The 24,441-nt window shown below is 49.9% G+C and overlaps 2 protein-coding genes across 3 annotated transcripts; both read right to left on the bottom strand.

Annotated features, from left to right (window-relative positions):
* Positions 1-1,860: 1,860 nt before the first annotated feature.
* On the bottom strand, positions 1,861-11,638 carry ANKK1 (ankyrin repeat and kinase domain containing 1). The gene is made up of 8 exons (XM_068659240.1): positions 11,451-11,638; positions 8,825-9,119; positions 8,269-8,420; positions 7,313-7,362; positions 7,055-7,210; positions 6,683-6,801; positions 5,758-5,803; positions 1,861-5,379 (listed from the first exon to the last, which is right to left on the bottom strand). The coding sequence occupies exons 1-8, from the start codon at positions 11,636-11,638 to the stop codon at positions 4,031-4,033; spliced, it is 2,355 nt and encodes a 784-aa protein (XP_068515341.1). The 3' UTR covers positions 1,861-4,030.
* Positions 11,639-12,369: 731 nt separating this feature from the next.
* Positions 12,370-23,959, bottom strand: LOC137843831 (pneumococcal serine-rich repeat protein-like). 2 transcript variants are annotated; one of them, XM_068659517.1, is made up of 7 exons: positions 23,651-23,959; positions 22,414-22,639; positions 16,196-20,597; positions 15,561-15,800; positions 14,704-14,860; positions 14,196-14,325; positions 12,370-13,717 (listed from the first exon to the last, which is right to left on the bottom strand). In XM_068659517.1, the coding sequence occupies exons 2-7, from the start codon at positions 22,469-22,471 to the stop codon at positions 13,566-13,568; spliced, it is 5,139 nt and encodes a 1,712-aa protein (XP_068515618.1). In that variant the 5' UTR covers positions 22,472-22,639; positions 23,651-23,959; the 3' UTR covers positions 12,370-13,565. The 2 variants fall into 2 exon arrangements, with proteins under 2 accessions (XP_068515618.1, XP_068515619.1); XM_068659518.1 differs by lacking the exons at positions 22,414-22,639; positions 23,651-23,959 and adding an exon at positions 22,104-22,210.
* Positions 23,960-24,441: the final 482 nt, after the last annotated feature.

Below are 24,441 nucleotides of genomic sequence, written 5' to 3'. Positions count from 1 at the left end.
CCTACAGCCTTCAGTTCAGCCCTGAAAGCAGAGCGGTAATGTCACATCTGTGTCCCTGAGAAGAGAAGGAAGTAAGCAAGAAAAGCTCATGAGATATGGGCTTACATCAAGGCTGAAGAGGTAAAAAATAATAATAATAATAAAAAATCACTAATATTCAAAAAAGTCTTAATTTTACACATTAACACATTCCCTCGTTGCTTCTCCCCTATCATCATAACAAATGCCATCACATGTAGGAGTACAGAGGCCAGCAAAGAAGCCAAAACATATGGATAAGACACAAGGGAGCGAGCTCCTATGTCCCTGCCCCTTGCTGAAAGCCACAACAACACAGACAGGCTGGGACACAGGCCCTGTGTACGGGCAGGAGCCCGTCCTTCATGCCTCACTTTTCTCCCTCTGCCTCTCTATTTGGAGATTATAGCACATCAAATGAACACCAGAGGTTCCTGTCACAAATCCGGGCCCCTGGGAATGCACATCAACAGTCCTCCCCCCCGACTTACTTCAGTTACCACTGATGGTTTGGGTTATTTTTTGGGTTGTTGGATTTTTTCATTAGCAAGACGCTACCAGTGCAGGGAGACAGACATGTCTGCTGCCAGCCACATCCATCATCTCGCAGAATTTCAAGCATCACTGCTAAGAAAAACATCTTCAAAGTGGTGTTGGAGTAAAAATGTCACACCAAGGGAGAGCTATCTGTCTGCGCCTCATCCTTCTTTAATGTTTTGCTTCTGACAGCTTAACAACAGCTAAACAGCTTAGGTCTCAGCAAGAGGTTTCCAAGCTGTTTGAGAATGAGAAACAAGACATTTTAATTAGAGGCAAAGCTTCCGCTTTGCTGCTGCCACCCCTCTGCATGAGGCTCGTGGTGAGGAGCGCTGTGGTGGCATGGCATAGGGGCCCTGGGCATTGCCACGGCCAGTGGGACCCCTGCAAATGCTGCTTGTCCCCAGGGCAGACACCCGTCCTCTCCACCAGTCACAGAGCATGGTGGTGGCATTTTAGCCAGGCAGCCATTCCCAGCTTTGCTGTTGTTGATAACAGTGCAGTGAGTTTGTCTCCAGCATGCTCAAGAAGTAACCGTAACAATTGCAGGACGCATGCAGAGATGTTGTCCTTTTTACTCCCCTGCAACACAAACCCATGAGAAACAGAAGATATTTGTCACGGTTTTGCTGTCCACACGATGCAGTAAAACTGCTTTGAATTTCAAGCTCCCATCAGGGAGGGCACATTTAGCAGCCAATGTTGGGAAACAACTCGGAATTCCAGAACTGGGCTCCAAAGCTGAACAGATGGGTTTAGCTCCTTGTTGGGGAACTACTCGCATGGTGGAGAAAAGCATGGGGACAGTACTGAGCAAATGAAGCTCCTCGGTCACCTGCAGGGCAGTTCTGCAGATGCTCTCTCTGCACACAGTGCTTCATCCTTACAAAGGGAAGCTCATCCATGAACAGCCACTGAAGGTCTGTCTGAAATGATACAGCTGATGTATATATACAGGCTCCACACTGCACAAGGCACCCCCTAGGGAGATGTAACTGGGGAAAGGAAGGAAGGAAACTGAAGAGATAACAGCACCATCTGATAAAGGCTTCACCCCATACTGCACAAAGGGCACAGGCTACAGAGTTCCTTTGTCTCACTTACGGCAGCCTCTGAACCCACCCTGTACATCCCCATCCTCCTCCAGCTCTTTGGAAACTCAAGTCAATATCTGTAGTTAATATAAAAATTAAAATGAAAAAAGTAGGCTTTTTTTTTTTTTTTTTTTAATCTTATCAAGATAGAGTATTTGGGTTTTACTAGGGAGCAGTTAATGAACCACTTCATTTTTTTCCCCATAAGTAACATCATCCATTTCCCCACAGAAAATGGTTCAATTGAAAACAAAGTCAATTACATCCCATCATGTTGTAATAAAGTTAGTCTTCTGAAGACAGCCAGAAGAAGAAAACCTTTTTGGCATATGAAAAATGGGGAAGGTTTCCTTCAGGATCTGAAGGCAGAAAACAGCAGGGCTGTGTTGCAGACACCAGCCCTGTTCCCACCGGGTGAGGCAGGTTCCAGAGCCCAGAGCCCAGTCGAGGACGCTGCTGCCCCCTCCCTCCGCCTGGTTTAAGGCAAAGCCCTCGTTACATCTCCAGCTGGTCAAATATCAAAAGAAAATAAATGCGCAAGGAGTGACTAAGAGATTTTTAATAGCAGACGTGGTCATTACAGCCGTCCCACCTGATCTTTTATTTAGCGCAGTCCAGAGAGCTTCAGTGGGTTAAAGCTAATCTAAGGAAAAGCACGCTGTGCCGAGCACTGAGATACAGTTATGACTCACTCTTGACAATATATCATCATTTCCACAGAGCACTTGAAGCCTGATGTTTCTGTTCCAACCCCCTTGCTCTGTCCTGCCCAGCCAGCTGCCAGCTTTCCCCATACAACCAGCAGCCCCCAGACACTGCAGGGGAGCTGCAGGGAGCCTGCAGGGAGCTACTGGGCACAACCTCCCGGTGTTAGGGCAGCTCTGCTTGTTTCGAGGAGTTCCATGTCTTCTACCATTCACCCTGCTCACACAAGGTAAAGACCCTTGAGACCCTAAAGACCCAGCCTTTCTGAGTGGGTAAAGCACCAAAGATGGCACTGGAACACCAGCAGAGCAAATGAAAACAGTAAGAGCCATCCAGCTGGAGGAGACAGAGCCTCCAGCACAGCTCCGCTGCTTTGCAGGCTGAGCACAGCTACCAGAGTTATTTTTCTAGAGCTCACTGCTGGGGCAAAATGACCTGTTGGCATGATGGCTGGGACCTGGAGGAGGGCTGCTGGGGGCTGTGACTTGCTGAGCACTGCTGTGCAAGCACTGCGGGGTCTGAGACCAGAATGATCAAATCCATGAAGACTGCATGTTTTCCAGAAGGATAATCAAGCCTTGTGTGCTAATAATCTGCAGCTAAGGGTGCAAGCAAGCCCCACCTGACTGCTCCCACAGAAATGCAAAGTAAGCTCCCAGCTACTCAGTGTCTTTAAAAAAGCAGGCCATGAGATTTGGTTACCCAGATTAAATACTGCTTTTCTAAGAAGGAACTCTTTTAACCTGTGAAAATCTTAAAACAGCATTTTGTCACTAGGACTGGAGGTTATTGGCAGCCTTCACAGCAGAGAACAGGATCCAGAACTGCACCCTTTCTTGGCTTATCCTTCAAGTCCTTCAAGCCATCTTGCCAATGACAGCCTCAGTGCTGAAAGCCTGAAGCATGGAGGTGGTCAATAAATAATTCGAACATTCATAAAAAAAAAAGCTCTTGGCTCTTTTTTAAAATTTTCTCTGAAAGGATGGGGTGGAATTATTCAGGAAGTTTTTTGTTTTGTTTTGTTTTGTTTTATTTTATTTTATTTTTTCTCTGTGTTGCACCCATTTAAATCGTTCTTACTAGTGATTTTTCGTCCTAGTTTTATTTTTAATAAAGATTCTTGTTACAAAAATGAGATGTCAGAAAATCTGACACATTGCTGTACCATATGCTTAGTGTCTATTTCCAGCAGCAGGTGAGAATCTCAAGATTCAATTCCCACCTGTGCCAAGCCATTTTACACCAATCTGCTCTGTAGGAAAACATGGAATAAAAGAAATAAAATCTGTGGAAGACATGTATATATGTGCACTGCTGTGCAGTTCCAGCATTGTCCTTATAAAAAGGGAGTTCATATATCCATTTCCATCTCCGTTGTGATACAATGAGTATCACAACAGGAAAGCATTGCCTAACACCAACATCACAAAGTCAACTATAAACTGGATTAGACTCAACTATTAACTTCTACAAACTTGGTCAGACTCTCAAAAATAACTTGTCATCTTCCTTCTATAGCTCTGTGTACTTTTACTTTTTTAGTGTTTATACTTTGGAACTTCCATTAAAGAAAAAAAAAATAATCTCCTGCAATCACCAGGTGCCAGGAGATGGTGGTTTAAGACATAGCACCTGATGTTGGAAAACTCAAGTCGTAAATGCCAGACTTGATGAGTCTACAAATCTGTCCTTCTTGGAACAAATCTGGGTCTTGAAATCTTAGCATCATTCACCAGAGTCCTATTCCCTGATTTATTCATCATTGAGTCCTTGCCTTGGAGCAGCGTAATGATATTTTCCTTCTGATGTCTAATTGCCAGCTGGAGGGCTGTACAGCCAGTAATATCTTCCACATCCAGCAGAGCACCGGCCTTAATCAAGGTCTTGATAATGGCCATATTGCCCTTGAGGACAGCAAGGTGCAAGGGTGTCCAGCCCACTTTGTTCTTGGCGTTGACATCTGCCCTGCACTCCAGCAGGTTGATGACGGTCAGAAAGGAGCCCCGCTGGACTGCAAAGTGCAGGGGGGCCCACTCCGACTTCTCGGCGATGTTGGGGTCTGCCCCACATCTCAGCAGCTCGCAGACCACCGGCTCTTCGCTGTAGCGAGTGGCCAGGTGAAGCGGCGTCCAGTCCATGCTTCCTCTGGCGTTCAGCTTGGCGTGGCTGTCCTTCAGCAGGTGGATGATTTCAATGTGCCCTTTGAAAGAAGCCAGGTGCAGCGGGGTCCAGCCTTTGTCTGTCCTCAGCTCCACGTTGGCTCCGTATTTGATGAGCTTCTCGCAGATCAGGTACTTCCCCCTGGCCACGGCCAGGTGCAGGGCGCTGTAGTGGTTTTGATCCAGGCTGTTGACGGAGGCCCCGTTCTTCAGCAAGTAGTGGACGACCCTGAACTTCCCCCGCTCCACCGCGACATGAAGCGGCGTCCTGTGGTTCTTCTGCTTCTTCTCCAGGTCTGCCCCTTGGCTGGCGAGGAGTTTGACCAAGCTGACGTGCCCAAAGCAGGCTGCCACGTGGAGGGCTGTTTTCCCGTCTACCTCCTGGGTGTTGGAGTCAGCCTGGCGCGACAGCAGCACGCGGGCCACGTTCTCAAAGTTGTTCTGTGATGCCAAGTGCAGGGGGGTCCACCCGTCGTGCTCCTGAGCATTTACCTGCGCCTGGTGGTCCAGCAGGAGGCGGACAATTCTGTCGTCCCCATTCTGAGCTGCGAAGTGAAGAGGCGTCCAACCATCCTCGTCGGGCATGTTGATGTCCGCGCCGTGCTCTATCAGCACCGAGCAGATCTCCGGGGACCTCCTCTGAACAGCCATGATGAGCGGGGTGTAGCCGCAGACCGCCTGGCTGTTCACATCGGCTCTACAGCTCAGGAGAAACTTCACCTTGTCCACGTCTCCCTGGATCACCATGACGTGAAGCAGCGTCAGGCCGTTGTCGTGGACTCTGCAGATCTCCTCGGACAGGACGTCCTCGGGACTTTCAGTCTCACCCTGAGAAGGTGGCACACGGACCTCCTCTTTACCCGTTTCTATCGGCGGGGGAAACAAAACAGCAGGGAGGGAGTGAGACCAAGCGAAGCAGCTTGGTGTGCACAAAATGGGAGGGAGGGACAGCAGGTGAATCTTCATACTACGCGATGAGATAAAAAGCATCTTAGAGATAAGGAACGAGAAGTAAGGCCAGATGGCTACAAGCAGGCTCTTACAAAGCAGAGAGGCCAAGCTCTCCATCATGGGAGCTCTGCTATTTCCTTTATAGTTCATCTTCCTTAACTTAAAATGAAAAGTCACCCACAAGGAAAACTTCCTAGAGCCACATCTTTATCTCTAGAGAGCAAGGAAATAGGCTATTCTCGTGGATTTCCCCTTCTTTATCTTTGAATTATGAAGAAAAGCTCCCTACTTACCGGCACTTCTGGGGGCTTGGGAGAAGATAAACTCTTCTTTGTCACTCTCATTTTCAGGAAGGGGAAAAGAAAAAGCCGTAAGAGAAAGTTGCCTCTTTGCATTATATACTTTTTGTAGATTTCTTCTTTGCTCTAGAATTTCATATTACCATTAATGTGTTTTTTATCAAGTCCTGTGAAAGTCAGCAGAGCAAATCATGGCACTAATGGGAATGCAGGAACCTGAAAATGATCTCTGGAGATCAGTGAGGTTTTGTCCTTCTCACTCCTCTGCTACCAAACATACCCAAACACGACCTTCTTATTTCAGCACGTGCCCATGGCAGCAACGCATTTGGTCATTTGCTTTGTTGTGCAGGGAATCCAGACCCCCCCACCTCCTTGACGTGCTGTGCTGGATGCTCTTGTTTCTTGCTGACTGCACAACTTGGCTAACCCCCAGAACTGCACTAGTCCTCAGCTACTAATTCTGCTGAAACCTGATTCTTTATTAGTCACAGAAACACAGGGATTTAATTTTATTTGTTTCCCTCCCCAAAGGTTATTTAAATTGCAGTGTCCTCCATTTCTTGAAGCTAGAAAATGATCCAGTGAACACATCTGCCAGTGCCATGAGCAGAACCTGAGTGAATCTGTGTTTGCCTGAGCTTCTGTTTATGACCGAGGACTCCTTGATAAAACCTCTTCCTCTCAGCAAGCAGAAAGAAGGGTCTTCCTCTTGGACTGTCTATCATTTAGCACACCAGCCAGCTTCCTAAATTATTTATTTATTTTCCTAAAAGAACCGTGGATGGAACCCTATGCAAACAAACTGGGCAAAGTGTGCCCAGTGATGGGAAAGGAAACCCAGCCTTGGGAACTGGTAAGACAAGGGAAAGGAGTCTGGGAAACTTCCCGAGGGCGCTGGGAGGCCTCCAAGGCTCACCTGCTGGCTGCCCGAGATGGCAGGCTTGTGGGACATCTTCCTGACGAGGCGCTCGTTCTCCGGATCTACCACGAGGCTTTGTATCAGGGACAGCAGCATGTCTGTTTCCACAGGGATATCTGCAAGGAGGCCGGGAGCTGCCCACGTGCTCGGAGCCCAGTTGGCACCCAAGGCTGTGGAAGTCCTCCACACAGCCCCCGCACAGGGAGGGGGAAAAAGGGAGAAAGGGAATGTGCTGACAGCAGATGGGCACCAACCATTTCCACGGCAACAGGCAATTTATCTGGTAATGACTTAAACACAAGCTTATCCCCCTTTGTGAATCCGTGCAGCTGACCTTTCCCTAATCTGTGCCACATTTGGGTACTGCACCTGTAAAGCTCGGCCGCTGCTTCGGGTCCTGGTCCCAGCACCTCTTCATCAAGTCTACCATCTGCTGGCACTCCCCCGGCCAGTCATCGCGAGTGGGCTCCAGGCACGGCCTCTTTCCTGCTGCAACCTTGACTATAATGGCCATCATGTTGGCTCCTGAAAGAGTCACAGCTGTGTGTGCTGGGCTTTTCTCCATGAATGTGGCTGTAATAAACATTTCATAAGTGCAGAGCATGTAAGAAGTGCTCTCATATTTACCTGCATAAGGTTTCTTCTGCATAAGCACCTCCCAAATGACGATTCCGAAGCTGCAGGCAACGAGAGATCGTGAGCAATCATTCCCATCATGTTCTCATTGTGCATGGACATAAAATCCACCTGTTGCTTTCATCTTCTTGAGAAATGGAAAAATTTGTAATGGCGTCCTTCAGGATGGAAGAACTAGGATTTCATCCCCCATGCCCCAAAAGGACAATATCTTCTGAATCACTGCATACATCTCTAACGTCTCAGCCGCAGGGCTGGTGCAGTGAATGAGTGACTTACTGCATTTCCCATGAAAGTCAGGCTCTAAGTGCCTTTGGAGTCCATTTTATCCCTATTTTGTCACAGAGTCCCCTGTTGCAAGTTCATGTGCTCATGCAAATCCTTTGCTTTTTGTCTCGGGTTGCTGTGTAATGCAGTAACCAAGGAGCTGACAAATTTCCATAATGTACCTTGCATATGTGGGCAGCACAGCAATTTGGCCAAAAGGAAAAGTTACACATCTTTTCTCCACCTGCTACTGACCAAAATGAAGCTGAATACCCAAGTAGCCAAGCAATGTTACAGTTGTCTTAAAAATCAAAATAAATCTTAGCAGTGACGCTGCCTGCTCTGCGCTCTAATCCTACTCCTTGCCCAGAACAGCTCCCAGCAGCCTAGCGGGGTGTGAGGGAACCGAAGGCAAGGCAGTCTGCAGCTCGTATGGGATCAGGAGAGGCTCCTGGCTGGGACCAGCTGGTTATCCACACACCAACCCCTGCTCTCTGTCTGCACCTCTGAGGTCAGAGCAGCACACGTAGCTTCCAGTGCTCCCAGCACGTCCCCACCAAGGACATTTGCAAGGCAGAGAGACGGGGCAATAAAATGAGGCAATTCCACAGTCTCTCTTCCTCTGTGCAAGAGCCAGGTGGCAACCCCGTCTCACCTGTGTGCACAAAGGCAGCCCTTACCTGTACACATCGTATTTGATTCCTGGGGGCTTGGTGTTCTGGAGGAACATTTCGGGGGGGATGTAGCTCAAAGTGCCTCTCAGAGCAGAGCTTTCAATGTATTGCATTCGGCTCGACTGCTCCATCCATTTGGAGAGCCCGAAGTCTGAGATCTGCAAGCAGAGACAATGAGAGCCACCCCCCTAGCACTCACACGCCTTTCCTTGGTTTAGCTGGGAGCTAAATATCTCTCTGTCCTTCAGAATCAGGAGCATGAGGAGGCACCTAGCCCCTGAAACATAATAGGACTCTGGCAAAACTGAAGCCAGTGCTTTCCTCTGAGTCCAACAGAGCAGCATTTGCCCCCAAGCTAGACCCCAAAATCCCCCCTTCTGGCACAGATTGCCTGGAGTATTCCACATAATTTATTTACCAGCTGTTTCCTACAAGCCCCAGTGGTCAACATCTCACTGAGTGTTCCTGCAGACCCCACCTCATTAGGATCCTGGACTCAAAACAAGCAATACACACTGCTACTAAGCGAAATAACCTGTCCCTACAAACATGAAGGTCATACCTTGACATGCATATTGCCGTCTAGGAGAATGTTCCCTGGCTTTAGATCTAGGTGAAGCAAAGGAGGTGTCATGCTGTGCAGGAAATTCATAGCCAAGCCCATCTCATGGATAACCCGGAATTTGAGCTGCCAGGACATTTTGTGAGTGGGGAGAATTTTTTCCAAGGACCCTCTGGCCATATATTCCATCACTATGCCCAGAGGGCTGTTGCAGACCCCATAGATAGTGACAATGTGCTGGAATTTGATTTTCTCCATCTTGGTGGCCTCTTCCATTAGGCAGTTCACATTGTTTCTGGAAAATAAAATAAAATAAAATAAAATAAAATAAAATAAAATAAAATAAAATAAAATAAAATAAAATAAAATAAAATAAAATAAAATAAAATAAAATAAAATAAAATATAAAATAAAATAAAATAAAATAAAATGAACCAAGAGTTGTCATCAGTGCTGATCCACAGGCAGTTACTGAGTGACTGTATAGCTTAGGCGTATCCAGCCTTTCCAAGCAGCCCTGCAAACCCCAGCAAGATTCATTGCCACAAATCAAAAGCATGAGTTGACAGGACTTTACAAAATGACCTGAGGATTTTGTGGGCAAATTCAACCACCAGCCTCCTAGAGAATCCTCGTCCACCTGTTTGTTTTCACACCTTGGTGCATTCCCCAAGTGCCGCTTCCCTGCGAGCATGCCATGGGCAGCAGCAGGGTGCTCCCTGCCTTTTCCATGCCCCCTGTCCCCAGGGCATGCACGAACCTGCAGGGACCTGCCCATGGCTAAGCTCTGCCTGCAGCTTTGGTCCTGGGGCAGTCTAGACATGTCTGCCCATTGTTGCCAGCTTTGCCAGACCTGTTCCACTAAATCTTTGCATTTCCCAACTTGTTGAACAAGCTCAGAGTACGCTGACAGCAGCCAGGCAATAAAAGTGCCAAACCTGCACTCATAAAGCACACCTGGGAATGGATCTGGGCTTGCAACTACATTATGCCAAGACACTAATGTGTCTAAACTTAGTTCAGCTAAGCAAATCCCTCTGCCAGACTTCCTCCAGCAGGCTCCCCGGGTAAAACGCAGCTCTGGAGGAGTTGTCTCGGGTATTTTGCTTCCCACGGAGGAACAGAGGCTTACCCCAGTAAGGCAGCCGCAACCTGCAGCACAGAGTGCTGCCTCTTGGTGCTTGTCCCTCCCAAAGAAAGAAGTGACTTGAGTGGCCTCCAGTTCCCTTCGCTGGAGCCACAATAAATGAGGCTTGTCAGGGAGAAGAGCAAGAGCCCCGAAGCAATCCTACAAGATTCCAAGTGCTTTAACTGTGTTGGAAACCTGTGACTGCATCTGTGGCTATATTTTTTTTTCTATGTGTTCCTTGGGATTTTTCTTTCTTTTTCTCCCTAAGAATTGTCATCCCCAGCAGATCTGCAGACTAAAAACCTTTGCAGCTGACAAGGGTTGAAGCAAGAGCACCTTTCAGACACCCCCAACCCTTCCAGGTGATGCACAGGTTCAGCTGCACCCGCCGAGCTCCTGCCCTCCCGGCATGCCCGTGCCCACAGGGATCCCTTGCATCATCCCACTAATCCACTGAATGACATCCCACAGACTTTCAGGGCTGAGGGACTGATGCTGGTCCTTCCAGCTCTCATGGAAAGGAAGGATTTGGGGCAGAGCCGTGGCATAGGACAGCCTGCTCTTGCCTTGTAATGCAGAGCTTGTGGGGGTGACAGAAGGATAACGTTAGCCAGAGCAGCCCCAAGGCTACTTGCCATATGTAAGGGGAAGGCCTTTGAGAAACCTACGTTAGAGTGCAAAGTTGTTTTAAGGACAAAATAGCATAACCCCAATCCCTAGGAGACCTGTACAATAACTCGTAAAGGCACATACACTCCCAGATATTTTTCCCAAACTCAGATTTTCAGATTTGGTTTTTCAAATCCTGGTGACTGCAGAAATGTTTTTAAAAACCAGTGAACATTTCTGCTTGCATTCAACAATTCTTCTGGAACATCTACTAGCATTTGAGATAATCCATGAAACCCGCAAGATGAAACTCATTGGAATGGTAGACACAGAAGTAAAACTGATTGACTGGACACACTTCTTCCCCAGAAGAGAAAGTGCAAATGTAACATTTGAGGAACGCAAGCCTTGCAAATTAAAGGGGACAATCATACAATCTATGATACCATTAATCACTGCCCAGATGAAACCAACTGTTGTCAGTAATGTTACAAGAAAGTCCTATTGCTATGTGATTTTTAACCAGACGGGATCCTTCCAGCTTGAACAGATCAGAATTTTAGATAAATAACTTCATTGGCTCAGCAAGCCCAGCCAAAAAAGCTGGAAATTCTCTGTCCCTGGGCTTTAAATCTAGCAACTTTACTAATTTAGTTTAAAAGCTACTCCTAATTCCCAGATTTCAATGTTGTCAGAAATAAGCTCTCCTTTCCTCTTGCACGTGCACATAGACACACAGGAAAGCGAGGCAGACCTCCAGGTCACTGGTGCTTGCCCAAAACCTCTGGGGTGCCCCTTTGGACACCTCCACCAGTTTTAGCCCCACATCGCCACAGATCTGTCCTTGGTGGCACGACCAGGAGGAGCTGGAAGAGAGCTGGTGGTTACCTGTCTGCGCTGGAGTCCTGCAGCAGGTACGGGGAGCATTTCACCGCATAGACCGTCCTCCACCTCCTGTGCTTGACTTGGTACACGCACCCAAAGCCTCCACTGGCCACCTTAACCCAGTCCTCTTCGAAATCCTCCTTGCTGAAGATGGTCAAGCTGCCCAGTTGTGGGTCTGCCTCTGCAGTCATGACAGACAAGGCAGCCTGGCTGGCTGCCTCCTGCTCGGGCGCTCTCGGGGAAGAACCAAGGAGCTCCTCTGCTCCCAATTTGCATGGGGAGGTGGGGAGTTGCCCAAAACGAGCCATGTTACTCACTGCCAAGAGGTGGATCCCGAAGCATCACGCTCACCCCATGCAAGGAGCTGCAGTGCTGCAGTGCCTGGAGCCTCGCTGGGCACAAATCCCCATCCTGTCCCACATCAAGCAGTGCTTACACCAAGCCAAGGGCTTTTCGGCTTCAATCTGTGTCCTGCCAGCGGGCAGGCTGGGGAGCAGCAGGAGCTGGGAGGGGGCCAGACCCGGGACAGGTGACCCCAACTGGCCAAAGGGGTATTTTCCTTTATTTTCCGTCCTAGTGGACTGCCTTTATCTCAACCCACAGGCTTCATTTTTCTGATTCTTTCCCCCATCCCGGAGAGGGGAGGGTAAGGGGGCGGCTGTGTGGTGCTGAGGTCAAACCAGCTCCCCCCCAGATAACTCTGACCCCCTCCACCATACCCATGTTACCACAGGGTGCCCACTGAGCACCACCCTGACAGTTCCCCGCCTGTCCCAGAGGCAGCCGCTGCCCCCCCGGGCCCTGGTCCCACTGCAGAAGACCCCCATGTGTCCCCTGCTTTGCCCCTGGCCACACTTGGGTGCTGTGCCCAGCTCCTGAGCCAGGCGCAGCCTCTCTCCATGTTCCTGAGAAGCTGCCGTGCTTCAGACAGGGATGTGTTGTGGGTGCACGGTGCTCAAAGCAGCATGGCTTTCTGTGTCTGCTCCGCTCCCTGCTGCTTGTGCAGAGCCGGCTGTAGGGAGGAGGGCAGCCCTTCGGCTAAACTGCAGGGCTGGGGCGCAGGAGAGCCAAACACTTTGAGCTATGATGCACACAAGCTTTTAGTTTGCTTTATGCCTTGAAAGCTGTAAAGAGGGTTTAATGACACTCGTCTGGGGCATAAATGGCATTAAGAGCCTAGCACAGGGGCTGTGTAGGTAAGGCACTGTTGAATGCAATGCGGTGCTGATTTCCTTAGCGCTGCTGCTGTGCAAATAATAATTAGTGTTTCTGCAGGGTAGTTGTCTCTGGGTTTTGACCTAGAATTTGTAGCTACATAGCAGATCTGCAGAGATTCTTGTAGGGAAATGGACCCAGGTAGAAGTGTGAGTTACTCCTCTGCTGCATTTGACACAGGTGCTCTGGCAACAGCCCCTTTGCTGCCTGCATCCTGGCCCCAGGGGTAAAGAAAACTTAGGACGTAGAAGGTGAATGGGGTATTTTTTATGTGCTCTGAAACGCAGGCTTACAGACAAAGCTTTTGTGTGCTGAACTTTTTTCCCATTATGTAGATTTTACTAACAGGAGGATACTGGAAACTTGCTTCCACCAAAAGCAAGAGAACACCAGCACGAGGACAGGCGAAGAGAAAGGGGACCCAGCTCCTGAGACGTGAGAAAAACTGCTGAGATGAGCTGCTGAGCTGGATCTCTGAAGCTCTCGGTTCCTCTCCCTGTTCCCAGCCACTAACCTTGAGTTTTGTTATTTTCTTAACAAGCTGGTCTGCCCGCTGGCATGGCTCTAGTCTAGTGCTTTATTTTAGGTAGATCCCTGCACCCTGACAACTCTTCCATTTCTGTGAACAGACTGCGTGCTGGTGCTTGCACATATGGCATTGTGAGCTCTGCTCTCCCTTTTAGCTGAGCTGCTCCTACAGCCCTCGCTATGCTGCAGCTTGTGGATCAGCTCACAATGAAGGGAAGAAAGGCAGGAGAGATGCGCTTGAGGCAGAGGCTGGAGAGCTTGCTCCCCGGGTCTGCAGAAGCTCTACAAAGCAATACAGCGTGCAATGCAAAATCAGTCACTTTTCTGATCGTTGTAGCTGTGCTGTGGGATCTGCAGAAGTCAGCTGCTCCTAGTTCACAGGCCACGGATTTCTCCAAACCGTGGACAACCTGGGCTTTTGGTTTTCCGTCTGTGATGCAGCCAAAGGCTGATGAAAGCACTGCCCAGGACAGCAAAGCCAGTCAGGGACCCCAGCAGAATGGGCACCAGCACGGCAGAATCGGGACCTGGAAATAAAGTAATCGAGCTGTGAACAGCGTTAAGGAGATAAGTAAGAAGAAAGAGGAGGCTAAAACCTCATCCGTCCTTATAGCGCATCAAGCACGTAGGGCTGTTTCTACCACAGAGCAGCCTGGACCGGTAGTTCCCCTTCTAACACACTTTGCCTTCAGATCTCACAGTAAATACTCTTTGCATAAGAACATCAGACACAAAAGTTAAGTGACTCTCAGAGATGGTGCCAGTGATTTAAGTAGTCTGTCATGCTCGTGACATGCTGGATTGACTCTCTCCCCTTTCTAACTGCTGGACAACATCTGATTAACTAAACCAGCTGCTGTATTTCATCTGTGGATAGAAAGGAAATGAAAATGCTCCCAACTGGTGACCAGCCTTATTCCGCTGTCATTTTTCTTACAGCAGGCAGTCACCCTGAGCAGAGACTCCTGCAAGAGAGCCAGAGAGGGATGCAAATCAGGGACCCACCTTGCACAGGCTTATAGAGAAACCTGTCCTTGAGCCACAGAACTGGACCAAACGAGATCAGGTTGCGCAGCTGCCCAGGGCTGTTCCTGTCACCTGGCTGGGGAAGCGGCTCCACACTGTCAATGCAGCCCTGGGGAAGATAGGTGGAAGGCTCTGAACATGTCCCAAATGTGGCATCCCAAACGCTGCACCAGTGGCTCTGCTCTGTCCCAGCAGCCGGAGCCATCCCCTGTGCTCGGGCTCCGTCCAGCTCTGCTGCTGCTCCAAGGATGATTCGCCCAATGCTTGGACCTGGCCCTGTGTCAGTATCTAGTCCATAATTCCTTTTCCCTAGCGATTAACTTGCTTGTTAATATACTTCTCATCTGGATTACTCAAGGCAAAGATAAATTATTTCTGGAGCTTTATAGCCTTCCTTCAAGGCTCTTTACATCAACTGCACCTGCTGGAAGCACCAAATCTTTCCAAAAGATCCTGAGGCCAGTGAGGGCGGACCCTGCCCACGTACCTGTTCACAGCCCGGTTTGCCGTGCAGACACACACTGAGCTCGCAGTGCAAATAAGCCACCGAGTGATTCAGCATCTGGAACAGCTGGATGGTGAAGCTGGCAGCTCTGGGCTCGCTGCTCTGCAGCAGCTGGATGTGTCTGCATTCAGGTAGCAGCCTGGCAAGGACAAATGGAAGCAGCTTCAACTTCCAGAACTTCCAGCACTCCCTGTGTAAGGGCAGGGAGGAGGGAGATGTGCTGGCACTGCTCTGCACAAGGTCTGGGGCAGGTGTCTGTAGCTGCAGGCAGAGCCAAACAGAAATCCAGCAGACCTCAGCACCCCAGCCTGGACGTGTACCTGCTGTGGAGGGCAGCACCCTGGAACAGCAGAACTGTTTCTTGGAGGGTTATCGTGCTAAACCATTGCAAAGGCTGCTGTGATGTGATGACCCTTCCCTGATCCAGACATCTCCAGAGGCAGTGTAGAGGTGACCTCCCTTTATCCAGTACAGGTAAATCTGAAATCCCTTTTTACTGATGGCAATGACATGTAGCACTTGCAGCACACATTTCATGCCCTGGTGGCTTTATAAATACGAACCAATGAATCCTCCAACACCCCTGTGCTCAACCCAGGCAGCAATAGCCGTGAACATCATGTGGAAGTGCATAAAAAAAAAAAAAGCTCATTGCATAAAATAACAGGTGAAGGGAGGAGAGCCCCATGCCTCATGGAGCCCTTGGTGCTGACAGCGAGGGGAGCAGAGCACTCCTGGGTTCATTCTCACCACTTTCATCTCACTCAGCACCAAAGAGACTGGGCTGAAGCCCTGGGACAGGAGCAGAGGGGTGTCCCCAGGCCATCCCCATGCCGTACCTGGGGAGGAGGCAGCACACGGCGCCGGGGCCCCCCGGGCTGCTGGAGGGTGTCACGCAGCAGGAGCGGACCCGCAGCACGGGCTGGCTGCTGCTGCTCCGCATGGCCAGGGAGGCCAGGAAGGTGTCCTGGGGAAGCGCTGAGCCCTGCAGCTCCGGGCTTGCTTCTGCCACAGGGCGCAGGCTCATCTGCACCGTGTAGTTGCCAGAGCCGCAGGCCTCATCGCTGACAACTGCGATCCTGCAGGGAAAGAAGGAAACAAGCTGAAGCCCAGCCCAGCTCTGCAATAAGATCAGGTCCCTCGGTGGAACCAAGCAGATCGGTGAGCTCAGTGTGCAAACAGTGCTAGCAGATGCTCCCACTTGTGAATCTGCACGTAGAATTGTTTTGGGAGGAGAGGCAGAGAGTCAAAGGCTACTGTGAAAAAGAAAGTGAGGTCCAAAGGACAGCATTAATATCTGAAACAGGAAAAGATTTTTTCCTGTAAGCTGTGAGGTCACTGCAGAATGAACTGGATGCTTTGGAAACAACAATACATCATACCCGTGATGCTGAGCTCATGGAGCAATTTGGCTATTAAGCCCCCACACCCCGTAAATCACACAGCCTGAACACCAACTCGCTGTGACAATTACCCGCTGAGAACGGCACCGTCCTGCTGCAGAACCCTCCTCTGCCGGGAGTCACTCAGCTCCGAACCCAGGGGTGTAAGGGCAGGTTCTGAGCCTGTGGGGGCTCTGTGGGTCATCCAGTGTGGTCCAGCCTCCTCCTCGGCATCCTCCTCGGCCTCCGTGCCCGTGGCACCCAGCTGGGGATCGCTCACCGCAGTGCGTGCTGCCATGGCCCCCGCAGGACGCGAGGGGCTCTCTGTGGTAGGAGGCAGTGGGCTCAGGTCTCTGGTTAGGAGTGTCTCAGCATCATCCTCAGCTGCTTTATTGGAGGCAGCTGGCTCGCTGGTAACCTTACTCGCAGGTACAGAAAGTGATTTTGCTGTAGATGGCCCCGTGGGCTGCCCAGCAGCGTCCTGCTCCATGCGGGCTTCCCTGGGCACCTTCTCCTCCCCTGCCTGAGGTGCTGAGGATGTGGCTGCTTGGCTGAGCTCCTGGCTGGCAGTGGCCGTGTCCCCTTCCAGAAACACATCCTCACTCTTTGCCCCTGATGCAGGGACCTTAGCCGAGCTGTTCATTACAGCCATTGTAGGAAACACCACCTTTGGGTCAGATTGGAGAGCTGATGTTGGCAGGAAAAACACTTTTTTTTGGGTAACTGAAGTGGTGATATAATCATTCTTAGCTGCAGAGAGAGAAGTCACCGCTAATGGAGACGGCGAGGTGGTCTGTGTTAATTTAGGCTCACTCTCAAGAGCAATCACAGGCTCTGCAGCCGCAGACGGCTGTGCTGGAGCTACACCAGCCTGGCTGCCAAGAGCTGCTGCAGGGGGCTGCTCTGCCTTTGTGCTAAACAAGGCCGGCAGGGACGTGCTGGTTCCCAAGAATCCCCGTTTTCCTGGGCTTGTGCCTTCGGTTGGTTTCCCATTTTCTCCCACATTGGCCGGTGAGGACAATGCAGAAGGTGCTTGACTGCTTTGGTCACGTTTCGCAGCGGATGGCTGGGGAACTCGCACAGACACCGGTGAGGGCAGGCTCACGGGGGACGTGCTGTACATCCCTGGGGGGGTGCTGGGCACCAGCAGTTTCCCAGAAGCTGCTGTTTTGACCTTCGCTGCCAGCATGGTGCGTGCTGGTACTGCTGTTGGGGTCTCCATCCTGACAATGGGCTTGGGCACCATGGTAATAAATTCCAAGTGCGTGGTGAGATCAGGTTTTATAGAGGTGGGGGGGGCTGATGCTGCTTTAGCATGCAAAGTGTCTCCAGAAGAAGCAGTGCTGTCCGCTGCTGAGCTTCTGACATCATTTCCAGCTAGAAATGCTGAGAAAGCCGACACGGTGCTGGGTACAAATGCAACTTGTGACGGCAGCCTTTGGAGCGACTCGGTGCTTGGCTGACTTTGTGACATGGACGGCAAAGACACAATGCTTGGGGACATCTTTAATGGATATTTTACAGTTCCAGCTGAGCTCAAACACTCTGTGCACTGCACTGGGGCAGAGGAAGATGGGCTCACTGAGCCCCGGCCACGGGTGGTGGTCTGTAGCGCCAGTCCCGCACCGCGCTGCCCCTGACCCCCAGCCCCTGCGACAGTAAATGGAGGCTGAGCTGGCCTCGGAAGAGCAGTGAGCCCCACTGCTGACAGCAAAGGGGTTAGAGAAGAAGAGAGAGGCTTTTCAGCTTTTAAAAATCCTGTGGGGGCTGTAGGGCTATGCTGTGCAGGCACCAGTACTGGTGGCCCTGGGGAGGCAGGAGGCTTGGTTGCCGTACCACCAGGGGAAGGCTCCTCAGCCCCTGGGGAAGGGGCAGGCACTGCCTGCAGCCCCTCAGGCAGCTCCTGCAGGTGAGCAGCCTGTGCTGCTGTGCTCATCCTCAGCTGCAGGTCCAGAAAGTGATCTGCTGCTGGGGCAGTGGCTTGAAAGGAACTAGGGTTGGCCACGTAACTCGCAGTAGTCAGCACTGGCTGAGAAGTTACTTTTGCTTTCTCTGCTCGCTGGTCAGAAGCAGTGGAGAGAGCAGTCTGAGGTCTCCGAGACTCACTAGTGGGATATGAGGAGCTGGTTTTCTCTGGGACATCACGGCTGTGTCCATTGGTAACCATGGTCAGACCTTGCTTGTTTGTGAATAAGAGGGCACTTCTGTGGTCATCTTCACCCTGAGGAGAGGGCACCATCTGTAAGTCTGCTCTGTCCATGGGAGAAAGGATAAAAACAGGCTTAACCAGAATTAAGCTAGAAGGACTCCCATTTTGCAAGTTTGCAAGATCTACTAATGAAGAATTTGATGCTGCCAGGATTTGCTGAACAGAAACCAGAGTCCCAACACTGATATTAGGGAAACTTGCAGGCAAAGGGGACTCTTGCATGGGAAGCAGGCATATCATGCCATCAGTATTCTTAAGCAGAAAGGACAAATACAGGGATGATGGGAACATTTTGGGGTGATCAGTTCTGAAAATGCTGAGGTTTTTGGTAGCTGCATCATGCGATGCACCAAACTGCTGCAGCAGTGCTTGGGCCAGATGTGCCGGGATCTCAGAAACAACGGGCACTGCTGGCTCAGGACGTGCTGTTGTTGTGCTGGGCTGGCTTTCCTGTGTGTGAGGTGGGTGCAAGCTGGCAACAAAAGCTTCCAGGCTGCCAGCATGCTGGATCGTGGAGGCTGAAGGGGCAGAGCTGTCACGAGAAGCTTTCTGGTTCTCCTCATGCAGTCCAGAGGGGCTGGAGACCACGCTGGCTTGTGGAGTCAGTGGAGAACCAGCCTTATCTATCCGATGTGGAAGACTTCTCTGTCCCTTGGAATCTTCCACCGTGCTCATCTGTGGCATCGCAGCAAATGCTTCCTGAGGTCCAGGATGGGCTGAAACGCCTTGAACCTGAGACCCAGAACCAGCAGTTGAAGTCAGTACGTGGAGTCCTCTCGCAGCAGGGGTGGGGACACCCATCGGCTGCAATCCAGCATGAGGAGGAACAGATGTAGCTCGTGGCTGAATTGCTGCGTGAACAGCAGCAGGAGTGCTTAAAGGTGGAAGGGCTGCCTTCTCAAAGGTAGATGCACTTGGAAGGGGTGGAAATGTGGCTCCTTTTAGCTCTCTGGTAGTTTGGGAGAGGTTTACCGTGGAGATTTGTGACTGCCCTAATGAAGGTGAATTAGAAGAAGCCCGGGGGCTCTCAGAGGATGTGGATTTTTCAGGCTTACTTGTCATCATCTGGTGATCAGCATCTCTTTGTAAAACTAGGACTGTGCTTTCCTGAGTGCTCCTGTTAGTGTCATGTGAAGCATGGTGCTTAGTACAGTTGAGAGTCCGGGACAACAGGAGAGGCTGTGGTCTACCAGCTACATTAAGGGCCCCTTGAAATGGAGGTGGAATCAAATCATCATGACCTAGAGCTTCAGGATGCATTGGTAATGAAGAAGAGTGCCCAGTGCCTTGCAGGAGCTGCTGAAGAGCAGGCAACACAGTTGTGTGTCTAGAGCCCTTTATTACAGCTGTTACTGAGTTTCTGTCTTCACTGCCTGCTGGTTCTTGGTTAAGAGATAAAAGAGGGGGAAACTGAACAGCAGTTGTCTTCGTGACTCTGAAATAGGCTGCATCAAGGCCGACCGAAGCTGGCTTTTGTGCGATTACAGAAGTAGTAAGTTGAGCATCTACACTCTTGACGTATGCAGGTGTCACAGCAGCTCTGCTGTCAGGCTGGACTTGGGGACTTGCATCCTTTGGCCTTTTTGTAGTGGGGGGTGCTAGTGCTGGTAACTGGCCCACCCCTGCATTTACAAGAGCCGTCCTAACACTGGTGGGAAACGGATATGCTGCTGTTTCTCTTCTTGGAGGATGGAAATTTACCGTTGAAGTCAGAAGAGAAATTTTAGGACTTGGCACCTCCCTCTGCTTGAGAACAGGAATGGGAGAGATGGCTGCAACCCCCCGAGAGTCTTGGTGCACCCCCACAGTGGGAGTGGGCTGGGGCAGCCCAGCACTGCTGGTCGGGCTGAGGGCAGCCTCGGGGACAGTTTGAGCTCTGCCTGGCACTGACCTCTCTGACTGCTCTGGATGGGTGGTGGCCTGTGATCCTTGTGCAGAGGAGGGGACACTTACATTACTCAGGAGATTGTTAGGAAATGCATCTCCTTCCTGGAGTTTTAAAGCAGGCAGTCGATCAGACCCCTCCAAGTTCCTAACCACCTCCTTAGGCAGCGTGGCTGTTGCTCTTGGAGCTCTCTCTGTGTGGACAGCAATGAAGTCAGCTGTCATTTCACTGGTAGGATCAACTGCTGCAGTCTGGAAGTGAAAGGTCACCTCCTCCGAGTCAGCTCCTGTAACGGGTTGCTCCTCGCTGGGCACCGGGCTGCTCTCGGCTCTCAGCTGGGCTCCTCCAGCAGAGCCCAGGCCTGGTGCTCCACTGATGTGGGGCTCGTCTCTGGAGGCACCTGATGAACAGAAAGCAAGCTTTTGTCTATTTCCTTGTAGGTGAGCTCTTCATGGTTTGCAGCAGGCTGAGAGGGGAGGAGAATGTTTCAGGAGAAGGACAGGCAGCTCTAGGACTGCTGTTCTTACAGGCATTACAGAGAACGAAGCCCCCGGGTTGCCCAGGAACAGGCTGGTAGCTCTTCAACAGCATCAAAAAAATCCATGTCTATGTGACTGAGCATACCTGCCTGGCCCCCCCGTACCCCAGTCCTGTGATGAGTTTCCCCATTCACAGTGGCTGACCAGGCTGTACCAAGCTGTTTCGTTTTGAAAAAGTGACACAGAGCTTAGTAAGCGTGCTACCTTTAGCTTTTCACATCCAGAGCAGACACTTTGTCATTTTAGAGGCAGACCTAAGATTTTAAATGCTATTGTTTAGTCCACACATTTAATTTTTTTCTCCTCACATTCAGAAGGTTGACATTTGCAAGGATGCTTTCAAAGCCATGGACTAAAATATTAATGGACTTTCCTCCCCCAAAACTTTAAGCATTTTCCCTTAGGCACCTGCCAGCGACTGCATGCATCTAAAAACTAAGATGTGATTATGCATTTAAGTGCTATGCATTTAAATTGTGTTTTTGACAAAGCCAAAGCAGAGGCTGAGCAGCTTCATTTCAGATAAAAGCCCTGGGGTTGGTGCCCAAGTGCAGTGCCTCGAGAGGAGATGATGACTTCCCTGTGGTCACCTGCAGAACCAGTAGTACTTTGGTAATAATGAGCAGGCAAAGGCAATATAAGGGAACCCAAGGAGCTGAAATATTGCTTAAAAAAAAAAAAAAAAAAAAAAAAAAAAAAGGAAGTTAAAGGATGATGGAGGCTGGGATATTAAGCTTACAAAATATTTTGAATTGTGATTTCGCATAAACAGACAGAATTCCTGTTGTATTTAGCCCCAGCTCAGCAAAGCAACATAAGTGATCTGCCTAAAGATATGCATGCACTCAAATGCTTTACCGAATCAAGGTCTCAGATTAAAAAAGTGCTATAAATATACATAAATACACCTTGCAATGGGACAAGTTAATTTAAAAACAAGACAAATAGAATTACAAATTTGGTGGAAAATTCCTTGAACGCCCACTCCTAAGTTTATCTTTACTGAAGAAACTACTCTGCCTGAAGACTCAAGGCTGCTTTCAAGAGCCAAGTTTAATTTATGCACCCTTGCAGTGTATGCTCAGAGGCTCACAATAAGAGGTAGAAAGTGAAGACTGAGTGGTGCCCTGCCATGAGTGACAGTAGCCCTAGGAAGTTGCTTGAGGCACGACAACATTACAAACTGCTTTCAAGCTGTCAGAAATGTTTGGCCAGCCAGCTGTACCCAAAGAAAATGCAGAACAGTGCACTACTGTACAGTGAACAGGCAAGACCCCGCTTAATGTAATGAACAATGATGCCTGGAAATATATTTTTTAACCTAGGCTGCAGCAGATGTGAGTTTAGCCCCCAGTTGTGCTATTGACCAGCTCTGTGAGAAGTGGCTGTTTGGCTCTGCTTTCCTCCACACCCTTCAGGGAAGGGACCCTCTCCCAGGTCAGATTCATATCACAGCTGTGCCCTGATCCCAACACTCCCACAGCAGAAACCATTCAAACAAAATCTCGAGCCTTACAGCACAGCTGCACAAACAAAGAGGTTGCTCCTTGATCTCCTTGCTGTCTCACACCTGAGACTGATGGCACAGTACCTAACATAGCTTTTCTGCTCACTGACCCTACAGGAGAAGCCGGCAGAAAGTCAGCACATGAGCTTAGGACAGGGCACATTACTCACCAGATAAATCCAATAGTTCAGATGCAATCAGGATAAAGATGGGAAACGTTTCCTGCATTTTGTGAAGCAGCTCCTGAGTCACCCCAATAACAGCCTATCCAGATGGGGAGCAGCCTGCTAAGGACTCACTGCTGCTCCTCAGCAGGGAGCATTTGCTGGGTTTGTTCTGGAGGGGCAGAGTATTGGGTTACTTTATAAGAGCTTAGGTCAGACAGCAACCAATAACCTGTTCCAAAAAAAAAAAAAATAAAAAAATCAAAAGCCCGCACCAATTGGAATCTGTTGATTTTTAACAGAAACGTGTGTGTTCATGTGCATTGCAAAAATTGAAAAAGTGATTGTGAACATGAGAGGTTGCCTGTGCGAAGCAGCACTTTGTTTCTGAATTAAAAGGTAAAATGGTGCCTGGGCCAACGAGGGTCTGAAGTTTTTGACAGTTTGTGCTGAGGCAAACACAGGGATCAGCCTGGATGCCTGATGGAGGCACCTCACTAAAAAAAAAACCAAACCATTCTGACCACTCTTTGCCTCCGTGAGCCCAAGGGGCACACATTCTCTCCCCATGACCTGTTGGGTAGGACTAGGCCACAGAGGAAAGCGGCTGTGGTGCTGCCACCACCACCCCACCAGGCCTGGCCTGGATCGGCCAGGGGAGCCTGGTTGCAGCACGGGCCTGACCCCTCTGGCTCCTGTGAGGCTGGAGTAAGGACCGTAGGGAAAGCACAAGCATGACAAACGGCTTAACAAGTACAGCTTAAACTTTCATAATAACAAAAGGCCAGAGGCTTGTCAAGCAGAGTCAGAGTAACACCCTTTCTCCTTTGGGAGTTAGGCTCCAGTGTCCTCGCAAATGTTGGCCTGAAGTTTGCAAGCAGTACGGGTCAGGCACCCTTTTAGCACCAGGCAGCTGCACACACACAAAAGCAAGAGAAACTCTGGGAGATGGGAAATTTCGAGCAATGTAGGCGAAGGAGATAAGAGAGAACATTATTACATAGCCACGAGTGCTGTGAGTGCAGTGGAAATCGCATCTAAAAAATGAGCGTAATTCAGATAAGCAGCATAATGACAGCTCAGAAAAGCACTGTAAAGGACACCAAGGAAGAGGTGACTGCTGCTGAGGGTAATAACAATAAGGCATTATCCGCCCTTCAGCAAACTGATGAAGTGTTGTGCAGATAGCGCAGTAGGTTAGGTACTGACAGATCCCATTTCCAGTCCCAGCCACGTCACTCACCTGAGCAGGATAAGCAAGGTCAGGCCACTTCATCTCTCTGCCACTCTTTAAGTCGTTTGGAGAAGGAAGTTATCCTGACTGGCATTTGTTCAGCACCTGACACATGGGGACTCCAGTTTTAGTCAGTCTTACCCCCAACCAGCACAGAGTAATCTGTCGTGTTACCTAGCACACAAAATGCTTGGGGAATGGAGAAAGCTCCATTTCCAGCAGCTCCACACCTCCCAGCTGCAGCCTCCTTTCTCTGCTGCTCACTAATCTGACCCCTGCCTGGCCTTGTCTGCACACAGCTGTCAGCAGGCCCAGTCCTGCATTTCTTAGATTACAGCTGCTGTTACTGCTTCCAAGGCACTGTGATCAAAGTTTGAGGTCTGCCATTCAACCTGTATCATGCTGGCAGGTTCTTTGTACTTCAAATGGGATTATAGCTTGTACAAGCTCAATGACCCTTCTGAAATGGCCCAATTGCTTGGGTCCACGTCCCAATCCCAAATGGCAATAGTGCCCAGCCTGCTCATAAACACTGCAGCGTTAATGCTTGTTGATGAGGATGAGTGAGTTCAACGACCTTTTGCAGAGGGAAGTTAGAAGCAATTCTGTGACCCGCTCACCATTTTCTTTTGGGAGCAATAGCAACTGGAATGTCAGGGCTTCTTTTAAGCAACACCCGACTTGTCAGTCAAAGTCAAGAAAGACCTTTAGCTTTCAGGCTTTTAAGGGGATTTCAACTCCTGCAATTTTCTGGTGTCACAGTACACCTGCAATCCCCCTTTGACATCCTACCTCTGTAA

The sequence above is a fragment of the Anas acuta genome, chromosome 23 (assembly GCF_963932015.1).
Source record: "Anas acuta chromosome 23, bAnaAcu1.1, whole genome shotgun sequence".
Classification (NCBI taxonomy): Eukaryota; Metazoa; Chordata; class Aves; order Anseriformes; family Anatidae; genus Anas; species Anas acuta.
Note: the sequence above shows the minus strand (reverse complement) of the source record. Positions and strands in the feature narration are given on the sequence as shown.

Bases quoted from the DNA above. Each gene is read 5' to 3' on its own strand.
- LOC137843831 (XM_068659517.1), bottom strand. From the start codon at position 22,471: ATGCAGGAAACGTTTCCCATCTTTATCCTGATTGCATCTGAACTATTG. The intron at 14,326-14,703 runs GTACGTGGGCAG...TATCTTCCCCAG, and splicing joins GCAAACCGGGCTGTGAACAG to GGCTGCATTGACAGTGTGGA. The intron at 13,718-14,195 runs GTGGGTCCCTGA...CTTTATTTCCAG, and splicing joins TCTCTATAAGCCTGTGCAAG to GTCCCGATTCTGCCGTGCTG.
- ANKK1 (XM_068659240.1), bottom strand. From the start codon at position 11,638: ATGACTGCAGAGGCAGACCCACAACTGGGCAGCTTGACCATCTTCAGC. The intron at 9,120-11,450 runs GTAACCACCAGC...TTTATTTTCCAG, and splicing joins CAGGACTCCAGCGCAGACAG to AAACAATGTGAACTGCCTAA. The intron at 5,380-5,757 runs GTAAGTAGGGAG...CCCCGCCGATAG, and splicing joins CCAAGCCCCCAGAAGTGCCG to AAACGGGTAAAGAGGAGGTC.